This window comes from Phocoena phocoena, chromosome 15 (genome assembly GCF_963924675.1).
Source record: "Phocoena phocoena chromosome 15, mPhoPho1.1, whole genome shotgun sequence".
Lineage (NCBI taxonomy): Eukaryota > Metazoa > Chordata > Mammalia > Artiodactyla > Phocoenidae > Phocoena > Phocoena phocoena.
The window spans coordinates 70,100,849-70,118,651 of record NC_089233.1 but is presented as its reverse complement, the minus strand read 5'-3'; the positions used below and the strand labels follow the sequence as shown (position 1 = coordinate 70,118,651).

At 44.9% G+C, this 17,803-nt stretch overlaps 1 protein-coding gene across 1 annotated transcript in view; it reads left to right on the top strand.

Annotated features, from left to right (window-relative positions):
- Nucleotides 1-17,803, top strand: part of PTPRT (protein tyrosine phosphatase receptor type T) — a 765,643-nt gene that overhangs the window by 615,929 nt on the left and 131,911 nt on the right. Inside the window, exon 16 of the mRNA XM_065893296.1 lies at nucleotides 8,762-8,791. Within this exon, the coding sequence (XP_065749368.1) occupies nucleotides 8,762-8,791 (30 nt within the window). The remainder of the gene's footprint in view (nucleotides 1-8,761; nucleotides 8,792-17,803) is intronic.

Sequence of the window (17,803 nt, the reverse complement as noted above, 5' to 3'; positions counted from 1 at the left end):
GAAAAAGATGCAAATTAAACTTTAGACTTCTTTTAATAGTACCTTTGGCTGTTTGGACTGGGCTTCTTTGAATGCAGGACCATACAGAATCAGGGCTACATGGAGGTATGGAGGATTGCATGAGCATGATAAGAAGGGAATCTGGAGCCCCTTCCGACAGAGTTAACAGCCAGTGTGGTTATAGCCAAGCTCATTGCAAAATAGTCATTCTTATGCTGTCACTGGATAATGGCTTCATCTTTTTCTCCTGGCTCTGTTGATCACATCTAGACCTCAGAACATTCTAAAATGGGTTCCTGCATGCCATTATGTAATGGAACGTACCTCCTTTTCATGAACACCCTGTTGAATCCTGAAAATAGAGAAAAGCTCTCATCACTGCAGTCGCGTTCATCTTCTTCCCTGACCTCCTCCCTTTAGAATTATCGAACATCCTCTCCCAAAGGAATGGGCAGCCAAGGCATTGTAAGGCCAACTCTCTGGTCCCTTGGCTTAATACCATAGGGCCCTGGGTGCCTTCAATGCAAATTAAGGTGGAAAGCTCAAGCCTTAGTGCCTTCACTAGTGTATCTTGATGTTTGAAGGTGTTTCTTGGCCGCTCACATGTGGGAAGTTTGACATTTTAATGTTTGTTTGTGGGATATGGACATATGTGCATGTGCCTACAAGCTTCCTGTCATCCAGTTTATTCCCTGGGACACGCTTCCTGAAATCTGAGCATGGCCCTCCAAGGCTTAAGGCGTAGCAATGCACTTTTGAATGGGGAAACACTGGAGCCAGCTTAAGCAGAATTCTTTGGTAGCAGTATATCTCTACCCCAAGACTCGTCTGTATCCTGCATTAACCTCACCATCCCTTCTTACTTTTCAAATGTAAACTAGGCAACTTTTAGGGAGACAGTTTCAAAGTCCTTCGCCGCACATAGTTCCATCCGCCCCCATCTCCTCTTCTCCTCTCCCTGCCCAGCTCTTCCTGGTACAGCCTGGACTTCCAGCCAACCACGCTCTGCCCGTCCAAACAGTAACTCTTCCAAGAATATATTTGGAGTGTCTTGGGTTTGAGAGTCTGCTTTGAGAGAAATGTGCATCTCTTGGTATACCTTGCTTCTCTGTGATTTGTGTCTGCACTCCAGTAGCTCCCAGTCTAATGGGTGTAGACATTCTTGTTAGCTGTGTACTGGGAAGCAGAAAAACTGGATCCAGATCTCTACAGCCCCATTTATCTGCTGCTAACCTTGGAGAAGCAACTTAACAAAGCTCAGCCTTTGCTTTCTCAGCTGTGAGATGCAGCCAGTCTCATGTAGCTGTTCTGAGGATCAAATGAACGAATGGCTGGGACAGGCTTTACTTCCTGTACCTGCTTACGTACAGGTAATACATATATTACATAATATCAACAGGGACATTCATCTCACACATGACCATCAAGGGTACCAAGCCAGCTCCAAACCCATCACTAATATGTTAAAAGGCAGTGCTGCAATCAGTACACACACTCTGACCTAATTTGTTCATTTTCCATTTGAACTGCTGCCATACTCGGATTTTAATCCTACAAATAATCATAGAGGGTAGGACTGTTGATACTCCTGTTTCTTGAGAAGAGGAAACTGAGGTTCAAAAAAGGTTTTTATGAGTTATCCAAGGTCTTGGGCAGAGTTGAAATGCAAACCCAGGGTCTGTGACTCCAGACCCCTTGCTGTTAACTTCTGTTCTATCAGTCCATGGAGACCAGTAGAAAATAAGTGAATCCTGGAATAGGACACAAGTGACCCAGGTTCAGGTATCATTTTCTCCGGTTCTCTGCCTTGGTACATGCTGTTTCCCTGAATCAAATGTCCAGACATTTCTCTTCACCTGCGAGTCTCCTACTACTCTCTAACTCTCAGCCCCAAGTTCTTCCAAGTAGGATTCCTCCAAGTATTACCTCTTCCTTGAAGTCTTGCCACAAGCCCTCCATCCTAGGAAGATTCAATGATCCTCCCCCGCATGCAGCCGTTGTGCCACATGCATAGACCTTCAGCTGTGTATTTATCACACAACGTGGTGGTTGTAGTTTTGCTGGACTGAAAACAAATGGCCTGGGAGGGTAGGTCCTCTGCTTTGGCCCTTTCTTGCCAGAGCTCTACTGCCCTGTATCATCTGCTCCTGGACATCTACCCTCAAAGTTTTTACGGTCAAAGACAAAATCATCACCTACCCAGCAACGTATTTCCAGTCATGTGTCCCCATCTTAGTGAGAGGTACTACCTCTCATTCCATCAGCCAGACTACTGGGATTCCATCACCCCAGTACTTTTGAACTTGAATCTTTACATTCTCTTTGTTGCATCCTCTCCCCTCCCCGTCTCCACTGCCTCTTCCCTGGTGCAAGCCTCTATAGCTTTGTTCTATGAGTCTCTTCTCCAGCCTCCCTGACTCTGGCCCCACCTCTCCAACCCATCTTCCACACTGTAGCCAAAGTGATGTTTGAAAGATGAAACTTGTACTCCCAAACCTGCATTCTAAAATCCTTCAACGGCTTTTCCTTCCCTATAACAGCGGTTCGTAGGGTGGAAATAAGGCAAGAAGCACATACTTAAGTCACCTGGAGAGCCTTGTGAAGCTACGCTGTCCCCTTGCTCACAGTGATTCTGGCAGATTTCCTGAAGTCTCACCCCACACTTATACCTTTGCTTGTGAAGTTTCCTCCTCTTTCAATGCCTGTGTTCCTCATTTCCATGTGACCTACCCATGTTTAAGGTCTAATTTAAAAGACACCTTCTCCAATAATCCCTTCTGACCTTCAGTGTAGACTCAATCTCTTCACCGTCTGGATCCCCTCCATGAGGATCCACGTTATGTTCTGTCTTACGTTTGTTATTTGTATTCACATCTTATCTTCTCCGCTGGACCATCAGCTGTCTGTTCTGATTCATCCTCATCGCACATGTGCCTTGCAGATACTTGGGATTCCCTAAAAATGTGTTGAATCCCAGTAAAATTAGAACAGATGGGGCCCAGGATTGCACTGCATCTCTTGGGCAAGAAAGCTTCACTCAGAACGCAGATCCAGATGTCAATGTTAAGCATCAGGGGTGAACCCAGCCCTGAGGGGTGCGGGGGAGGGTCAGGCCGGAAGGGCAGTATGTGAAAGATGTCCCATGGTCTGAGACTCAGAGAACACACTATCTCTCCAGGAAAAAAAATAATGAGGCAGTAGGAAAAGCTAACTACTGGGTAAGCTGAAGAGGCAGGGCAACTATTAGATTGTGCTACAGGTCACAAAACTGACACATGTAGAACTTAAAGAAATTGCCCCAAATCACGTAGCTAGTAAGTGGAAGAGCTGGGTCTGAAACCTGGCCAATCTGATAACAGAGTCTACACTCTTAACACCATCTCACCTGGATGAAATGTAAAACAGGATTTGCTGATATGCTGAATTGAGTGACATAATTTTGAATGGTTCGTTGAGGTGGGAAAGCAGCCCCAAATACACATATTGACATTATCTTGGTTTGTCCACCCCATTCTAAATGCTCCTTACTCCACACCCTGGAAAGTGAATCCTCCTTCTGCTTGCACTCACTAGGGGAGCCTCTCAGGCTAGAACCTTGGCAGTCGTCTTCAAAATGCTCACATTTAATCACCTGTTGCTTTTGTGTTCTAGCCACCTTTCACATCACCTCTTCTCCTTCCTCATAGCCATTGCAGGATCGGCCCCTGACATCTCTTGCTTTGACCCTTATGGTAGCTTTCATGACCCCGGTCCCTATCCCCTTCCACCTTTTGCTCACGCTCCTGCCAGAATCATCCATCTAGAAAAATATTTGACCACTTGGCTCTTTGAGTTGTCCCTGTGACCTGAGTTCTCCCTGTGACAGCAAGCTCCTCAGACTCTTTGGGAACTAGACCCTACCAGCATCTTGACATTCCCACCTTGATAACCCCCCACCCATTCTGTAAACAGATATCCATCAGCCTGGAAATACCCTCCCTCCTACTCCATCTGGGTGTTCCTGGACTTTACAACTCCGGCATCATAGACTCTAAACCAAATTACCTCTCCCCCATCCGCACCCCTTACCCTCAAATACGGTCCCACAGCTCCCTGAGCTGCCACCTCATACCACTTATCACTCCAGAAGATAATAACAAAGTAGTTATTAATGCAGGCTCTGGATTCTAATACTTGCCATGCTGCTTACCAACTATATAAACTTGGGCAAGTTACTTAACTTCTCTGAGCTTCACTTTCCTCACCTGTAAAACATAGATAATAATGCTTGTAGTGAGGATTAAATACAGTAGTCCACATAATGTACTGAGAATAGCACCTGACACATAAGTGACCTCCTACTATCTAAATGGTAGTTATTATTATCATCTATCTTATAAGTTTTTTGTTTGGTTCTCCCATGAGACATATTGGCTGGATCACGATGGCATTTCTCTTTCAATCTCTGGTAGTTGGCAGAGACAATCATATAATAGGTCCTTAAAAAGTTTTGACTGTGATGGAAAGATGGATGAGTGGATGACAGATTGATTGTTGGCTGAATGAGTAGATGAGCACATGGATGATTTGATGAGTGTGTGGGGTTATGGGCTAGACGGATAAGTAGATGTATAGATTGTTAAGTGGATGGAGGGATGGATGGATGGAAGAGTGCACGGGTGGGTTTATGAACTAGATGGACAGGGAGATGGTCAAATGGATGGTTAAATAGACAACTTAGTCTTGTTTAAGTAGTATGGAACAAAGGGAAGCTATACCTCAAGTCTTTCTTGTCAGCCAGCTGAAAAGATTCCACAGTATGTGATTTATTAGGTTTGGGTTTTTCTCTTTTTTTCCCTAAGCACAGCTGTCTTCCTGCTCAGGATCTTTGGTCTCAGGCAGTCGGTTACTTGCAATATCACTGTGTCCTTGTAAAGTTAGACCTTCAGTAAATCTTCAAGCCTGAGAGAAAGAACACGTGTATACTCTGTTTTGATCACAGCGTAAAAAACTGCAGTCCTTTCCCTGGAAGACTTTGCAGTTTAATTTGGAAAACATGTTCAATTAATAGAAGCTTGTCAGGTGCCATCATGCTGGGGTTGCCTTGAAGCTGAGTCAGGGATAGCACTGGCTTTTGGTGACGTCCAGGATAACTCAGCTACTTGACAGAGGTGAGTTGAAGGTTAAGGAAGCATGTTGGAATGAGGAGGTGGCCCAGGCAGAGGTGAGTCCTGAAGATTGAGAGCAGAAAACCAGAGGGCCCAGAATGTCGAGACCCAAGAGTGTAGCCTGGGGCTGCTGACTGTGAGAAAATCCTGGCGCATGATGGAGGCCTTGCAACTGGTCCCCAAATACACAAAGTATTAGACCTAGTGAGGGGTGACCTCTTAGAGCCTCAGATTCCTCAACTAAAAATGAGAATAGTAGTACCTGCTCCATAGGGCCAGGGGGAGGATTAAAAGAGATAAGGCTTGTGGCATCTCAGTGCCTGACCCGCTGTGTTGCCCAACATATATCTATATTCTTTCTTCCTCGAAGCCAGCACAGGCTAGTGGTCTAGCACATGAGCTTTAGAGGCATGTTGCTACCAAATCCAGTTACTAACTGTGTGATCTTAGGCAAGTTACTTAACCTTCTTTGCCTCAGTTTCCTCATCTGTGAAGTGGGGGTGATAATAATACCTATCTCTCAGGATGGTTGTGAGGAGTACACAAGTGCACGTATGGTAAGAGCCTACAGCAGTGTGTGGCACATAGTAAGTGCTACATAAGTATTTGTTCTTATTTTATTACTAATTTTTAAAAATTTTATTACTATTTTTACTATTCCTAAGTAGGTGAACACTTTGTTCCTGGTCACCAGAGTGAGAAGCAGCAAACCTTTTATCTGTGGGTAACGGGGGAACATAAATTCCCCTTTGTTGTTTTTGTTTTTGTTTTTTTGGGTTTTTTTGCGGTACGCGGGCCTCTCACTGTTGTGGCCTCTCCCGTTGCGGAGCACAGGCTCCGGACGCGCAGGCTCAGCGGCCATGGCTCACGGGCCCAGCCGCTCCGCGGCATGTGGGATCTTCCCGGACCGGGGCACAAACCCGTGTCCCCTGCACTGGCAGGCGGACTGTCAACCACTGCGCCACCAGGGAAGCCCAAACTCCCCTTTGTCGAAGCCTAGTATATTTCAGATGTTTAATATATTCTAATATTAAACTAGATTAATGTATTTTACTTAAAATACTTTGTGTATTACATACCGTATATAATTGGAAAGTAATTTAGACTAATATAATGTTAATGCCCACCATGACTCTTGGGAATAGATCATTATTGCCCCTAGCGTTGAGATGGAGAAACTGAGGCTCAGAGATACAGCGACTTGCTCGAAGCCATGCAGTCAGCGAGTGGTGGTTCTGGGATGCTGAGACTTATCATATTTCCACTCCTCAAAGCTGTTTAAGCTGGCAGTTATCCATGCCATTCACCTCGGTACACGGATCAGGAAACAGAGATCCAGGCAGAGGCATTGACGTGCCCAAGGTGTCACAGAGAGCAAGTGAGAGAGCTGAGATCAGAACGCTGGCCTGTGCATTCTCTGTCCAGTGTTCTTGCCGATATGGAAAACAGAGATGTCTGTGAGTCTTCATCACATGGATCCTGAGCTTTCTGCCCCTGAGGAATCACACTCCCAGGCTCTGGACCACAGAGCCAGAAATGAAGAAGAGGAATGGTCACCTTACAGTGCCAACCTGTTACGGTTGGTGGAGGGGCTTGGATGACTTATATGGGCTGTTCCAGATCCCACCCATCAGTTAGAAGTTCTCCACCCCTTTCATCATCTGGGGCCACTGTTCATTTGGCCAAAGATACTGCACAGTTTTACAAGTAACCAGATCTTGCTGCACTATGGTTCATTTTCCCCAGCTCAGCCTCCCAAGGAGGTACGGGGCTTCCCTTCTGCCATGGTGTCTTAGCTCTCAGATGTCACTTTCCTTCTGGAGCTATGGAATTTGTCTCTCCTGATAATTGAAAGAAAGCCTAGAGATGGCCCTGCTTTGGGGACTTTGGCCAGTTCCTACTTAAGAGGGGGAAATTTGGAGCTCTGAGGACATGTTCCCACCCTGTGGATATAAAGACCGCATCTTCCTGTTGTAACCAAACTGGATAACAGTTGCAATTAACCAGATAACTGAAGAAGGAAGCAAATTATTCTTGCCTACTCAGATGGATATTTGGGGACCTGAATTATTCAGCAATTTTTCTCAATCCACAAATGTATCAGTTATTGTCAGTGGAGCTAAGTCTGTAAAATAAAAATGTTCCCATTTATTTTTCTACAAAATACGAAAAGTTATAACAAAGGGAATATCACGGACTTATTTGTTTTTCTTTTATTGTTCAGAAGCCAAGAGCTAGAAGAGACATATTGCAGGCAGTGATTTTTCAGCCATTCTTTTGGAGAGTGGAATTCTTAGTCGTGTGAAATCTCAAATGAAATGCCAATTTATGAAACAGATTAAAATGGAGAAGCTCCGAATGTGGTGGATGGCAGAGAAGTACCCCCCTCAGTACCCCCCTCCCCATTACAGTGGTGCTGCTCTGCAGAATCCTGGGAACACGGTTTGAATATTAGTGATTTAGTTCAACTCACCTAAGGTTCATATAAGAAAATGCAGGCACGGAGAGTTTATTCAAGTTGTAGTCTGTTCAAACTGAAGTTTGGAATTCCTTTCTTTTAGTGCAGTGGTTTTTCATGATGAAGTTTGAATGTTGTTCTGGTTTTCTCCTGATAATGTAACAAACTACTTCCCAAAATTTAGTGACTTAAAAATAAGCCATGAAAGTTAGTGGTTTGTTTTTCCCATGAATCCGTACTTTGGCCAGGGTTTGAAGGGAATGACTTATTTCTGGTCTATGATATCAAGGGTCTCAGTTGGCGTAATCCAGTTGGCTGGGGCGGGGACAGCCCGAGGTTGGCTGGATGTCTCTTTCTGTTCATACAGGCTGAGGGCCTCTCTGTATGGTTTCTTCACATGGTCCCTTAAAACCACAGCAAGCTCGGGATACTTAGACTTCTTACATGGAGGCTCAGGGTTCCAAGTGAGAGTTCCAAAGACCCAGAAGGAGCTGCAAGGCTTCTATCTGTCCTATCCTAGAAAGTCCCAGAATGTAACTCCACCCACATTCTGTTGGTCACCCAGGGCCAACCCTGATTCTGTATGGGCAAGCACTAACATGGGCATGAGTGCTGGGAAGTATGGATCATTGGGGAGCCATCTTGGATGCTGGCTACACAATTTCCTTTCTTTTGGTGTGACGTTACTAAATAGATTCTGATGTGATTTGACCTAAAACAGAGAAGATAAAAGTCATTATGGTTTTCCTTAGATCTTAGGAACACTGTCATGTGGAGGAGTGGTAAACTAGTTCTAGAATGCCACAGAAGTCTGACCCAAGACCAAAAAATTATAATTATAAGGAAGCTAGTTTTACCGAACCGTGAGAAAGAATTTTCAAACGACTAAAACAACCAAATGCGATGTGGCTTCCTCTGCATGAGTAGTGAGTTTCTCCATCATAGGAGAGGTCTTTCTTCTACCGCTGAAAGTATCTGATTCTCGGGGACGATGACTAGTTGCGAAACTTGCATCTCCTTGAGCTTAGGGATGCTGAAATACTATGTGCATTTCTAAGAACCAAGATTTCCTATAAATCTAATTCTTGTTTGTTTGTCTTTTCTTTTCCCCCCCTTTTTGGACATTTCCATCATCTGACTGCCCATCAATATATAGAAGAAATGCTTATTCCTACTCCTATTACTTGTAAGTATCGATCCGGGGTGACGTTGCTTTGTGCCCTGTAAGGCAACCTGTAGCATGCATTTCCTGCACCAGCCGTCTGTTGGTTTCTCATACTCACTTCCGTCTAAGCCATCTGTAGCCTCAAAGTTTTTATTTTGCCTAGATGTTTTCCGTTTGAAAATGCACTGTCCATGTTGAAAATGTTCATGTCTGTTATGTTTCTGCCATCTTGGATCTTTTCCCCTGTTTTTGAAGATGTGAAGGGCTGTTTCTCCTTTGTCAGTGTAATTCTCTAGTTAGAAATCCTCAAATTCCAGCAAGAGGAAAACCTAATCCTCCTGCAGGATTTGCACACATAAAGCAAAATCACTGATCTCGGCAACTTCAAAGCCCATTTGTACGTACTTGGGGAACGTGTAGCCCTAGGGACTCAAAGATTAGAAGGAAATTCATTGGCTGTTTCCACTATTTCAGGAAGTCTACAGGGAATCGTGGCTTTGTCTAGAATCAGCTTCACGGGTGACAGAAATATATGTGGTCTTTGGGACTGGAATTATCTCGGTCTGATGTTTATCATTAGTTATGTCATGCTATCAATGCATTTTGTTGGTAGTTATAGATGGCTGATTGCCTAACAGTTCTTTCTAAATAAAGATGATGATTTTTCTTATTACAAAACCAGACGTTTTCACAACATGAGGGTAATGGAGAAAATCTCCATAAATAGATCCTTGGTAATGAAGAGTTAGAAAACCACTGAATTAGTTTCACATTTCTAATAGGCATTTTCCATATTTGAAAACTGAGGTCCAGAGAAGTGTGTGAAATCACGCTCCAGTTAGCAAAAGAGTGGGATTAAAACTCAGAATGCCTCACTCCTTGTAAAGTCCATTATCCATCATTCCACGTCTTCCTCCACCGCTGGCAAACCCAGCTTTGTGAGAGAGACCATATCTGTTAGTGATCATCTGCTGAAGCCTTCACAGATGAGGATGGAGCCAGCAAAAGCCTCCCCATCCCTCTGCTCACTGTTTGGGTCCCTGGTCAATAGGTCCACGCAGTGAGCAGATGAGATTCTGGTATCACCACCCTCATGTTATATAGGAACCGATGAACGCCGGCCACCGACACTGAAAATGCCAGAAACCTTGCTTCGTTTGTTCATTCATTCATTTGACAAATAGGCATTGAACGTGCACATTATGTTCCAGACACTGTGGATGGAGAGATGGCCAGGACTTTGAGCCTCACCCTCACAGTACACAAGCCTATCAGAGAGACTAGCCTAACATCAAGTATCGCTACTTGAAATCTCGGCGGAGATGTACCAACGTGTACCATGGAATAGGGGCACTTAGTCGGGTGACCGTTTTTTTAGTGGAACAGGGGACAGTTATCAGTGCTTTTAGAGATGGATTTATCCAGTACTGAGGAAATAAGAATTCTGAGCAGGGAAAACAGCGTATGCAAAAGGCAGAGAGGTGTGAGACAGTGCGGACTGCTGTTGCTGTGGTGGAAAGAGTCATGCAGCTCTGGGTTCAAGTCACATCTCTGTCACTCACCAGTTACGTGGCCTTGAGCAAGATTTCTGAACTTTTTCAGCCTCATTCCTCTCAACCCTAAAATAGGGGTGAAAGTGCCTAACTCGTAGGGAATGAGGGATTTTGTGAGGTGCCTTGCAAAAAATTGGCACTCATGAAATGTTAGTTTCTGTCTTTCCCCTTTCAGAAACCATAAGGAGTCAGGGCAGTAGTGGTGGCCCCTGGGGGCTCTTCTGGTCTTCTAGAGGTCCTCATGGCATCAATGTTCCGCAGTAGGTGTGGGCATGCAATGCCTTCTGGGCAACTCACCCCCTCAGTCTGTTAGCCAGTGTACATAGCACTGTCTGGATGCCCACCTTGTACCATTCTCTGTGCTGGACCCTGTGGTGAAATCAAAGATGAACGATGTGGAGATATAGATATGCAAGTCCTTATAGTTCAAGTTGCAGTGATAAACAAGGGTCTTCCAATGGGTGCAGACTTGGAGTTCTAAGTGACAGATCCTAGATTGTGACACTCAGGCCAGCTCAGGAGCTGGCCATGGTTAAAGGTTCAGAGGGGGAGAAGAACTGGCGAAGCAGACAGCAGGGTAGGAGGAGCACCATTAAAACCAAGCGATGCCCATTGCAGAAGGAGGACTTGACAGTAGCAGGTGCTGCAGAGAGAAGGAAGTGGAGGGCTTGGGCACGGCCCTTGACCATCAGAAGTCACTGGTGCAGGTCACGGGGTAGCCTTGAGGGAGGAAGCCAGCCTGCCTAGGACCCATGAGATAGATAACTTCTTCTTAACCACTAGGCCCTAAAACAGAGGAGAATGTGAGACTGGCCACTTGAAGGGCCAGAAAGTCCTGGGCACGTGTATACGTAGAGGAGCCTGTGCAGAAGGGAGAGCTGCATATGCTGGAGGTGGGGTGTCTCGAGAAGGGAAGGTCTGGAGGCAGAGTGTTTGGGGACAGGGAGCTGAGGAGGGGATGTGTGACAGGTCTTGTGAAACCATAGGAGGGAGCGATGCATGTAGGTAGAGAAGGGGGAACAGAAAGGAAATGAGGACCCCCACGGTCTGCAGATTCAAAACTCCACTCCGTCACATCTTAGGTAGAGACCCTGAGTGGGTGCTTTAAACCCTTTCTACTCAAAAGTGTGGTCCATAGACTAGCACTGGCATCACACAGGAGCTTGTAGAACTGCAGCACCTGGTGGCCCAGCTCAGGCCTCCTGAGCCTGCATTGTAACAAGATTCCTGGTTCCTTCATGGGCACATTAAAGTCTGAGACGCACAGACTTACCCAATCTCAGTTGTTTCATCTGTAAAATAGGAAACATAATACCATCCTCGCAGGGAGTAAGGCGTCACCTCGTCCCTCTAAAAGCCTCAAAATCTTCCATGAAAGAGAAAGCCTCCAACACACTTGGGCTGAACAGTCTTTTCCATGAAATCCATATTTATTCATTCAACAAGTATTTGTGGGGTTCCTACTTATGTGCCAGGCACTCGTCAAGATTCTGGGATATAAGAGTTAGCTCAACAAACAAAAATCCCTGCCCGCATGAAGATGTTTAGTGGGGGAGATAGAAAATAAACGACATACATGAGAAAAGTAGTAGAGGTATTATGTAATGGCCAAGAGAGATAAGGAATAAAAATAGATAAACCGGGGAAAGAGGATGTAAAGTGTAGGTGGGGGAGGAACAGAGGAATTTTTTTTTCAAAACCAAGAGGCCCTCAATGGCTCTCCCCCATTGAAAGGTCCTATACACGAGACCAAGCGTCCACAAACATTTTCTGTAAGGATCCAGTAGTACATATTTTTGGCTTTATGGGTTCTCTGTTGCATCTATTCAACTCTGATGTTGTAACATGAAAATAGCCATAGACAGTATGTAAACGTTTGAGCATGGGTGTGTTCCAATGAAACTTTATTTAAAACAGTGAGACAGTGGGCCACATTTGTCCTGAGGGCCATAGTCTTCCTATCCCTGCTCTAGACTTCTGAGAGGGGGAGAGGATGGGGTTGAAGATTCATCCTGCTTTATGAGCTCCTACAATGTGCTGTACCGTGCATTAGGCACTGCAGACACAAAGGTGAATGCAGGGCAGCTGAACCAGCCTAGAAGGAGGCAGAAGTTGAAAACAATTACTAGCTGGTAGCTATGATGTACAGGGTTTATCTAATGCTCACAGCAAGCCCTGCGAGATACATGCTATCGTGTTGAGTCTGTTTAGACGTTGAGACTGAGATTTGAGGACTTGTGTACATCCCACAGCCAGGAGGTGGCAGGGCCAGGGTTTGAATCCAGGACCACATACCCTCAAGCCCCGCCCATCCTTCTCACTAGACCTTCAGGGCTCCTGCCTGGACCATGTGCTTGGAGAGCCCTTAGCCAGGCTGTGGGAGAGCCAGGATTTGAGTGCAAGTGTGTCTGCCTCTACAGCCTCAGTTCTGTGCAGGGACATCTGTGCCTTGCTTGGGACAAGAAGTGGTAGCTATTCCTGGCTGGCAAGGAGGCCCTTGAGGTAATCTTGTCTTTGCTGTCCTGGGGACTTGCCATGTGGTCAGAGCTGAGAGCACAGGGCAGCCAGATCGGTGGTAGCCATGGGAATAGAGTAAGGGGTGACCAAAAGAATGCTAATGACATGGATAAGTAGAGCTATAGGTAGAAGGCACTTTGGGACCCAGGGACAGAGGAGTCTAGAATGGGGTCCTTCACGGTCCAGTACACATTTTAAAAATTAAAATAATGTGGGTTTTGGTGTCAGACTTAGATCACAATTCTAGGTCTGCCTCTTCTTCCAGACTGTTCAGACCTTCAGCAATCGTGGAACCACTCTGAGCCTCAGTTTCTTCATCTGCAGATGGTGATAACAACTGTAACTTCCCAGCATTTTCATGAGGGGTAATGAGCGAGTGTATCTGTAGAGTGGCTGACACAAAGTAGGTATTTTATAAATAGCAGCTATTATTCCTCACCTCCTGAGCTGACAAAAATGCTTTTCTAGAATTCCTTTTTACCTTTCTGTAGTAAAGCAGCACCCAACAACTTCAGTGTCTGCTTTTTGAAAGGATATTAAGAGTTGGTGTATGTTCATAGGTTAATTTACCTCAAGGCAGGTGACGGGCACAGTAATTGTTTTGAACAGAGACATTTTAGTGTAGTAGTTCTTGAAAAGGCACTAAGATGTTTACCAACCATTCTGGCAGAGAGAGAGTACTTAACTTTTTCACTTCACCTGTGTGAGTGTCACAGAGGCGGGTTCCTCCTGGGCTGGTCCCTGTGTGCAAACACTCCAGAACACTTGAGCTTTTCACGTCCATCCTATTTCTCTCCATTCCAGCATATTTAAATCCTACACCTCTTCTTCAAGGTCCGTGTCAAACATTAGCTCCCACTGAAAGACTTCTCTGATTCTTTCCACCTGCAGGAATGTCCCTTTCTCCAATTCTCACCGCAGTCACTTTGTTACCATGGGCAGGAGCAAATGTGTCTTAAGGATGTTTCCTTTTCATTGCAGTGTTCCCCGTGGTGCCCTAGCACACACAGTGAACCCCCAGTAAATGTATGTGGAATGAGTGAAAGAACAAGATGAAATTAAAAGACATAACAGCTAAAGTCAACAGATGATCTGTTCTTAAACAAAAAAAAGTAACAATTTTTAGGTAACTCCAGACCCTGTACCTTCCTTGCTTCTGTGGCTTTAAGGCAACCTTTGCTTCTGTTCTGCATCTGTGACCTGAACAAGCCACTTCACTTTTTCTAAGTCTCAGCTTCCTAACTTGTAAAGTAGAGATTAAAAATGCATTCCTCACAGAGACTTTGCAAGGATGCAATGAGGCAAAGTTTGGAAAATGCCGAGCACTTAGTAGGTTTTCACCCAAAGTAGGAAACTGCCTTGTTTCCTGAAATGCACACACCTTTTCTCGTCAGAGGCTGTTGGAAATCAAATATCATTGCCTCAGTACATTTAAAGAGGAATTTGAAACGATGATATCAAGAGCGACTCGAAAAGCATTTTACGTAATTTGTCAGTCACTTCAAATAAAAATGAAGAAAAATAGGAATAGAAGGAAGCCGTTTAAAGATGATAAGTATCAGTTACCAAAAGCTGACAGCAAATATGTTGACAGGTGAAAATAGAACGCATTACCATAAAGGCAAGTCAGAGACGGCTGCCCTGCGGCTGCTCTTCAGCCAAGGGGAAGACCTTGTGAGAATTCTGATTCCTGGGCCCCACCCCCAGATCAGCTCAGTTCCTTTGAAAGTGTGGCCTGGGGATCTGAATTTCACACACAACTCAGTTTAATATTTTGGATGCTGACTTCGAGAACAGCTCCTCTCCTGATCCTCACATCAGCCTGATATAACTGTCCCTTTCTCAGTGTCCCACCTTTGTACCTGCAGTGCCCTTTTCCTGGAATGCCTACTCACCGTCCATGCCTGGAAAATTCTAGTATCTTTATTTGTTTTTAATTTTATTGAAGTATAGTTGATTTACAATGTTGTGTTGATTTCTTCTGTATAGCAAATGTCTCAGTTGTACATATATATATATATTCTTTTCCATTGTAGTTTGTCACAGAATACTGAATATAGTTCCCTGTGCTATATAGTAGGACCTTGTTGTTTATCCATCCTATATTAATAGTTTGCCTCTGTGAATCCCAAACTCCCAGTCTATCGCTCCCCAGCCCCTCTCCCCCTTGGCAGCCACAAGGCTGTTCTCTATGTCTGTGAGTCTGTTTTTGTTTTGTAGATATGTTGATTTGTATTGTATTTTAGATTCCACATGTAAGCGATATCATGTGGTATTTGTCTTTGTCTGACTTACTTTGCTCTGTATGATAATCTCTAGGTCTATCCATGTTGCTGCAAATGGCATGATTTCATTCTTTTTGATGGCTGAGTAGTATTCCATTGTATACATGTACCACATCTTCTTTATCCATTCATCTGTCGATGGACATTTAGGTTGTTTCCATGTCTTGGCTATTGTGAATAGTGCTGCTATGGACATAGGGGTGCATGTACCTTTTCGAATCATAGTTTGTCTAGGTATGTGCCCAGGAGTGGGATTGCTGGATCATGTGGTAATTCTATTTTTAGTTTTTTGAGGAACCTCCATACTGTTTTCCATAATGGCTGCACTAGTATCTTTATTGTTTTTAATTTTTTTTAACGTCTTTATTGGAGTATAATTGCTTTACAATGATGTGTTAGTTTCTGCTGTATAACAAAGTGAATCAGCTATACGTATACATATATCCCCATATCCCCTCCCTCTTGCATCTCCCTCCCACCCTCCCCATCCCACCCCTCTAGGTGGACACAAAGCACCGAGCTGATCTCCCTGTGCTATGCAGCTGCTTCCCACTAGCTATCTATTTTACGTTTGGTAGTGTATATATGTCCATGCCACTCTCTCACTTCGTCTCAGCTTACCCTTCCTCCCCCTGTCCTCAAGTCCATTCTCTACATCTTGTCTTTATTCCTGTCCTGCCCCTAGGTTCTTCAGAACCATTTTTTTTTTTTTTTGGCTGCATTGGGTCTTTGTCGCCATGCACGGGCTTTCTCTAGTTGCAGCAAGTGGGGCTACTCTTCGTTGCCGTGTGCGGGTTCTCATTGCGGTGGCTTCTCTTGTTGCGGAGCACGGGCTCTAGGCATGTGGGCTTCAGTAGTTGCAGTGTGTGGGCTCAGTAGTTGCGGCGTGTGGGTTCTAGAGCACAGGCTTAGTAGTTGTGGCGCACGGGCTTAGTTGCTCCGCAGCATGTGGGATCTTCCCGGACTAGGGATGGAACCTGTGTCCCCTGCATTGGCAGGCAGATTCTCAACCACTGTGCCACCAGGGAAGTCCTGAAAGGTGTGTGATTCTAAATGCTTCTATTCTGTAAATACATCTGAGCTTTATAAAGAAGTTAAAAGAGAGGGGGGATTCTCTGCTGACAGAGAGGCATGACCTAGTGAAATAGGGTTGGAAAGAGAAGTTTCTATGGGCAGTGTTGTGATGTGCTACTCAGATCCCCCTTCAAGAATGGACTTACCCGCCCCCACCCCAGTTGCTAGAACTGCTGCTGGCAGACAACTCTTAGATAACAGCCTCCTTTGGGACTTCTTGATCTTCAGAGCTGCCTCACCCAAGGTCATCCAATAGCTGGTCAATAGCTGACTTCTACAAGGGTGTAAAAATCAGTCCAGTGTCAGAGCTTCCCATGGGGCTGGCTTAAACCATCACTGCAGCTACGTCTCCATTCAGCTTCCCCTTCTGCCCACTTTTCCTCCTTTCCCTCCCTTTCTCTCCCTTTCCCCTCCCCTCCCTCCCCTTTCCTGCCCTTCCCTCCCCTTCCCTTCCACAGATGTTGTCTCCAGAAGCTCCTCCTAACATATCCCCTACATGTCAATCTCTGTCTCAGAGTCGAATTTCCAGGAACCCAACCTGTGACACCCCCATTCAATTTGGTCACTGGAGACAAGTTAATCTGAGTATGTATATGCCCCCCGCCTGCCCTTGAACATGCCTACTTCATTGCCTACGGATACTTTGTATACAAACTAACTGGGTCACCGCTTTGTTAACCACTGATGATAAGTAAACTCTAAAAAGTCCTTCCTTAGGCAATCATTCATTCACAGGCATTTGCTTCTCACCTGTGCCTTTGCTGGGCAGGAGGGCTGTGAGCGTCTAAATACATAGCTCCTGCCTGGGGGAGCTCACGGTGTATCCCAGAAGAGTGTAGTAAGAACCTGTTGCTGAACCAGCCAGAGGAGAGAACTAAGGTCAGAAGTGCCCAGCCACAGTGCCCCCTTAAAAATGTGTCACCAGGGCAGGAACGGATTTAGTTCTGAAAGCACTTGCCTTCAGCAAACGTCCCCAGACTTGAGAATGACTCTCGCAGCTAGGGCTGTAGCGAAGATGGGATGCTGAGATGCACGAAGTGGAACATGCCTTTCTAAGTGTTTTGGCAGAGTGCTTTTAATGGGAGGAAGTGCTTTAGTAACAGCTTTGCAATGTTGATGATGATGATAATGATTACATCTTGTTTGTATATACAGCTTTATCTCTTCCAAAGTGCTTTCCCACTTATTACCTAGTTGTCTGGTTGGGCTTGGAGGAACTTAGGAAGATAGCAGACAGGTTTCTGTGCCATGTAGGAAAGAGACCTGGGCATTCGGGCTCCACAGTTAAGTTACTGAACTCCATCTCAACCTCAGTTTCTCATCTGTAAAATGGGGGTAATAACGGCTGCATTTCAGAACAGCCGTGATGTTTAAATGACATATTCTTTCATTCACGAGCACCTATTGAGCAATTCCTTTGTGCTGAGCACTGAGCTAGATGTTAAGTATTTAAAAAGAAATACCTTTTTCTCAAGGAGCTTAAAAGGTGACTTGGACATGTTAACGAACAGTTATAAAATAATGTTGTAAATACATGAAAGAGGAGCAGTGAAGACATGACAAAGAAAAGGAAGTCACTGATTCAGCTTGGAGGAAAGATACCA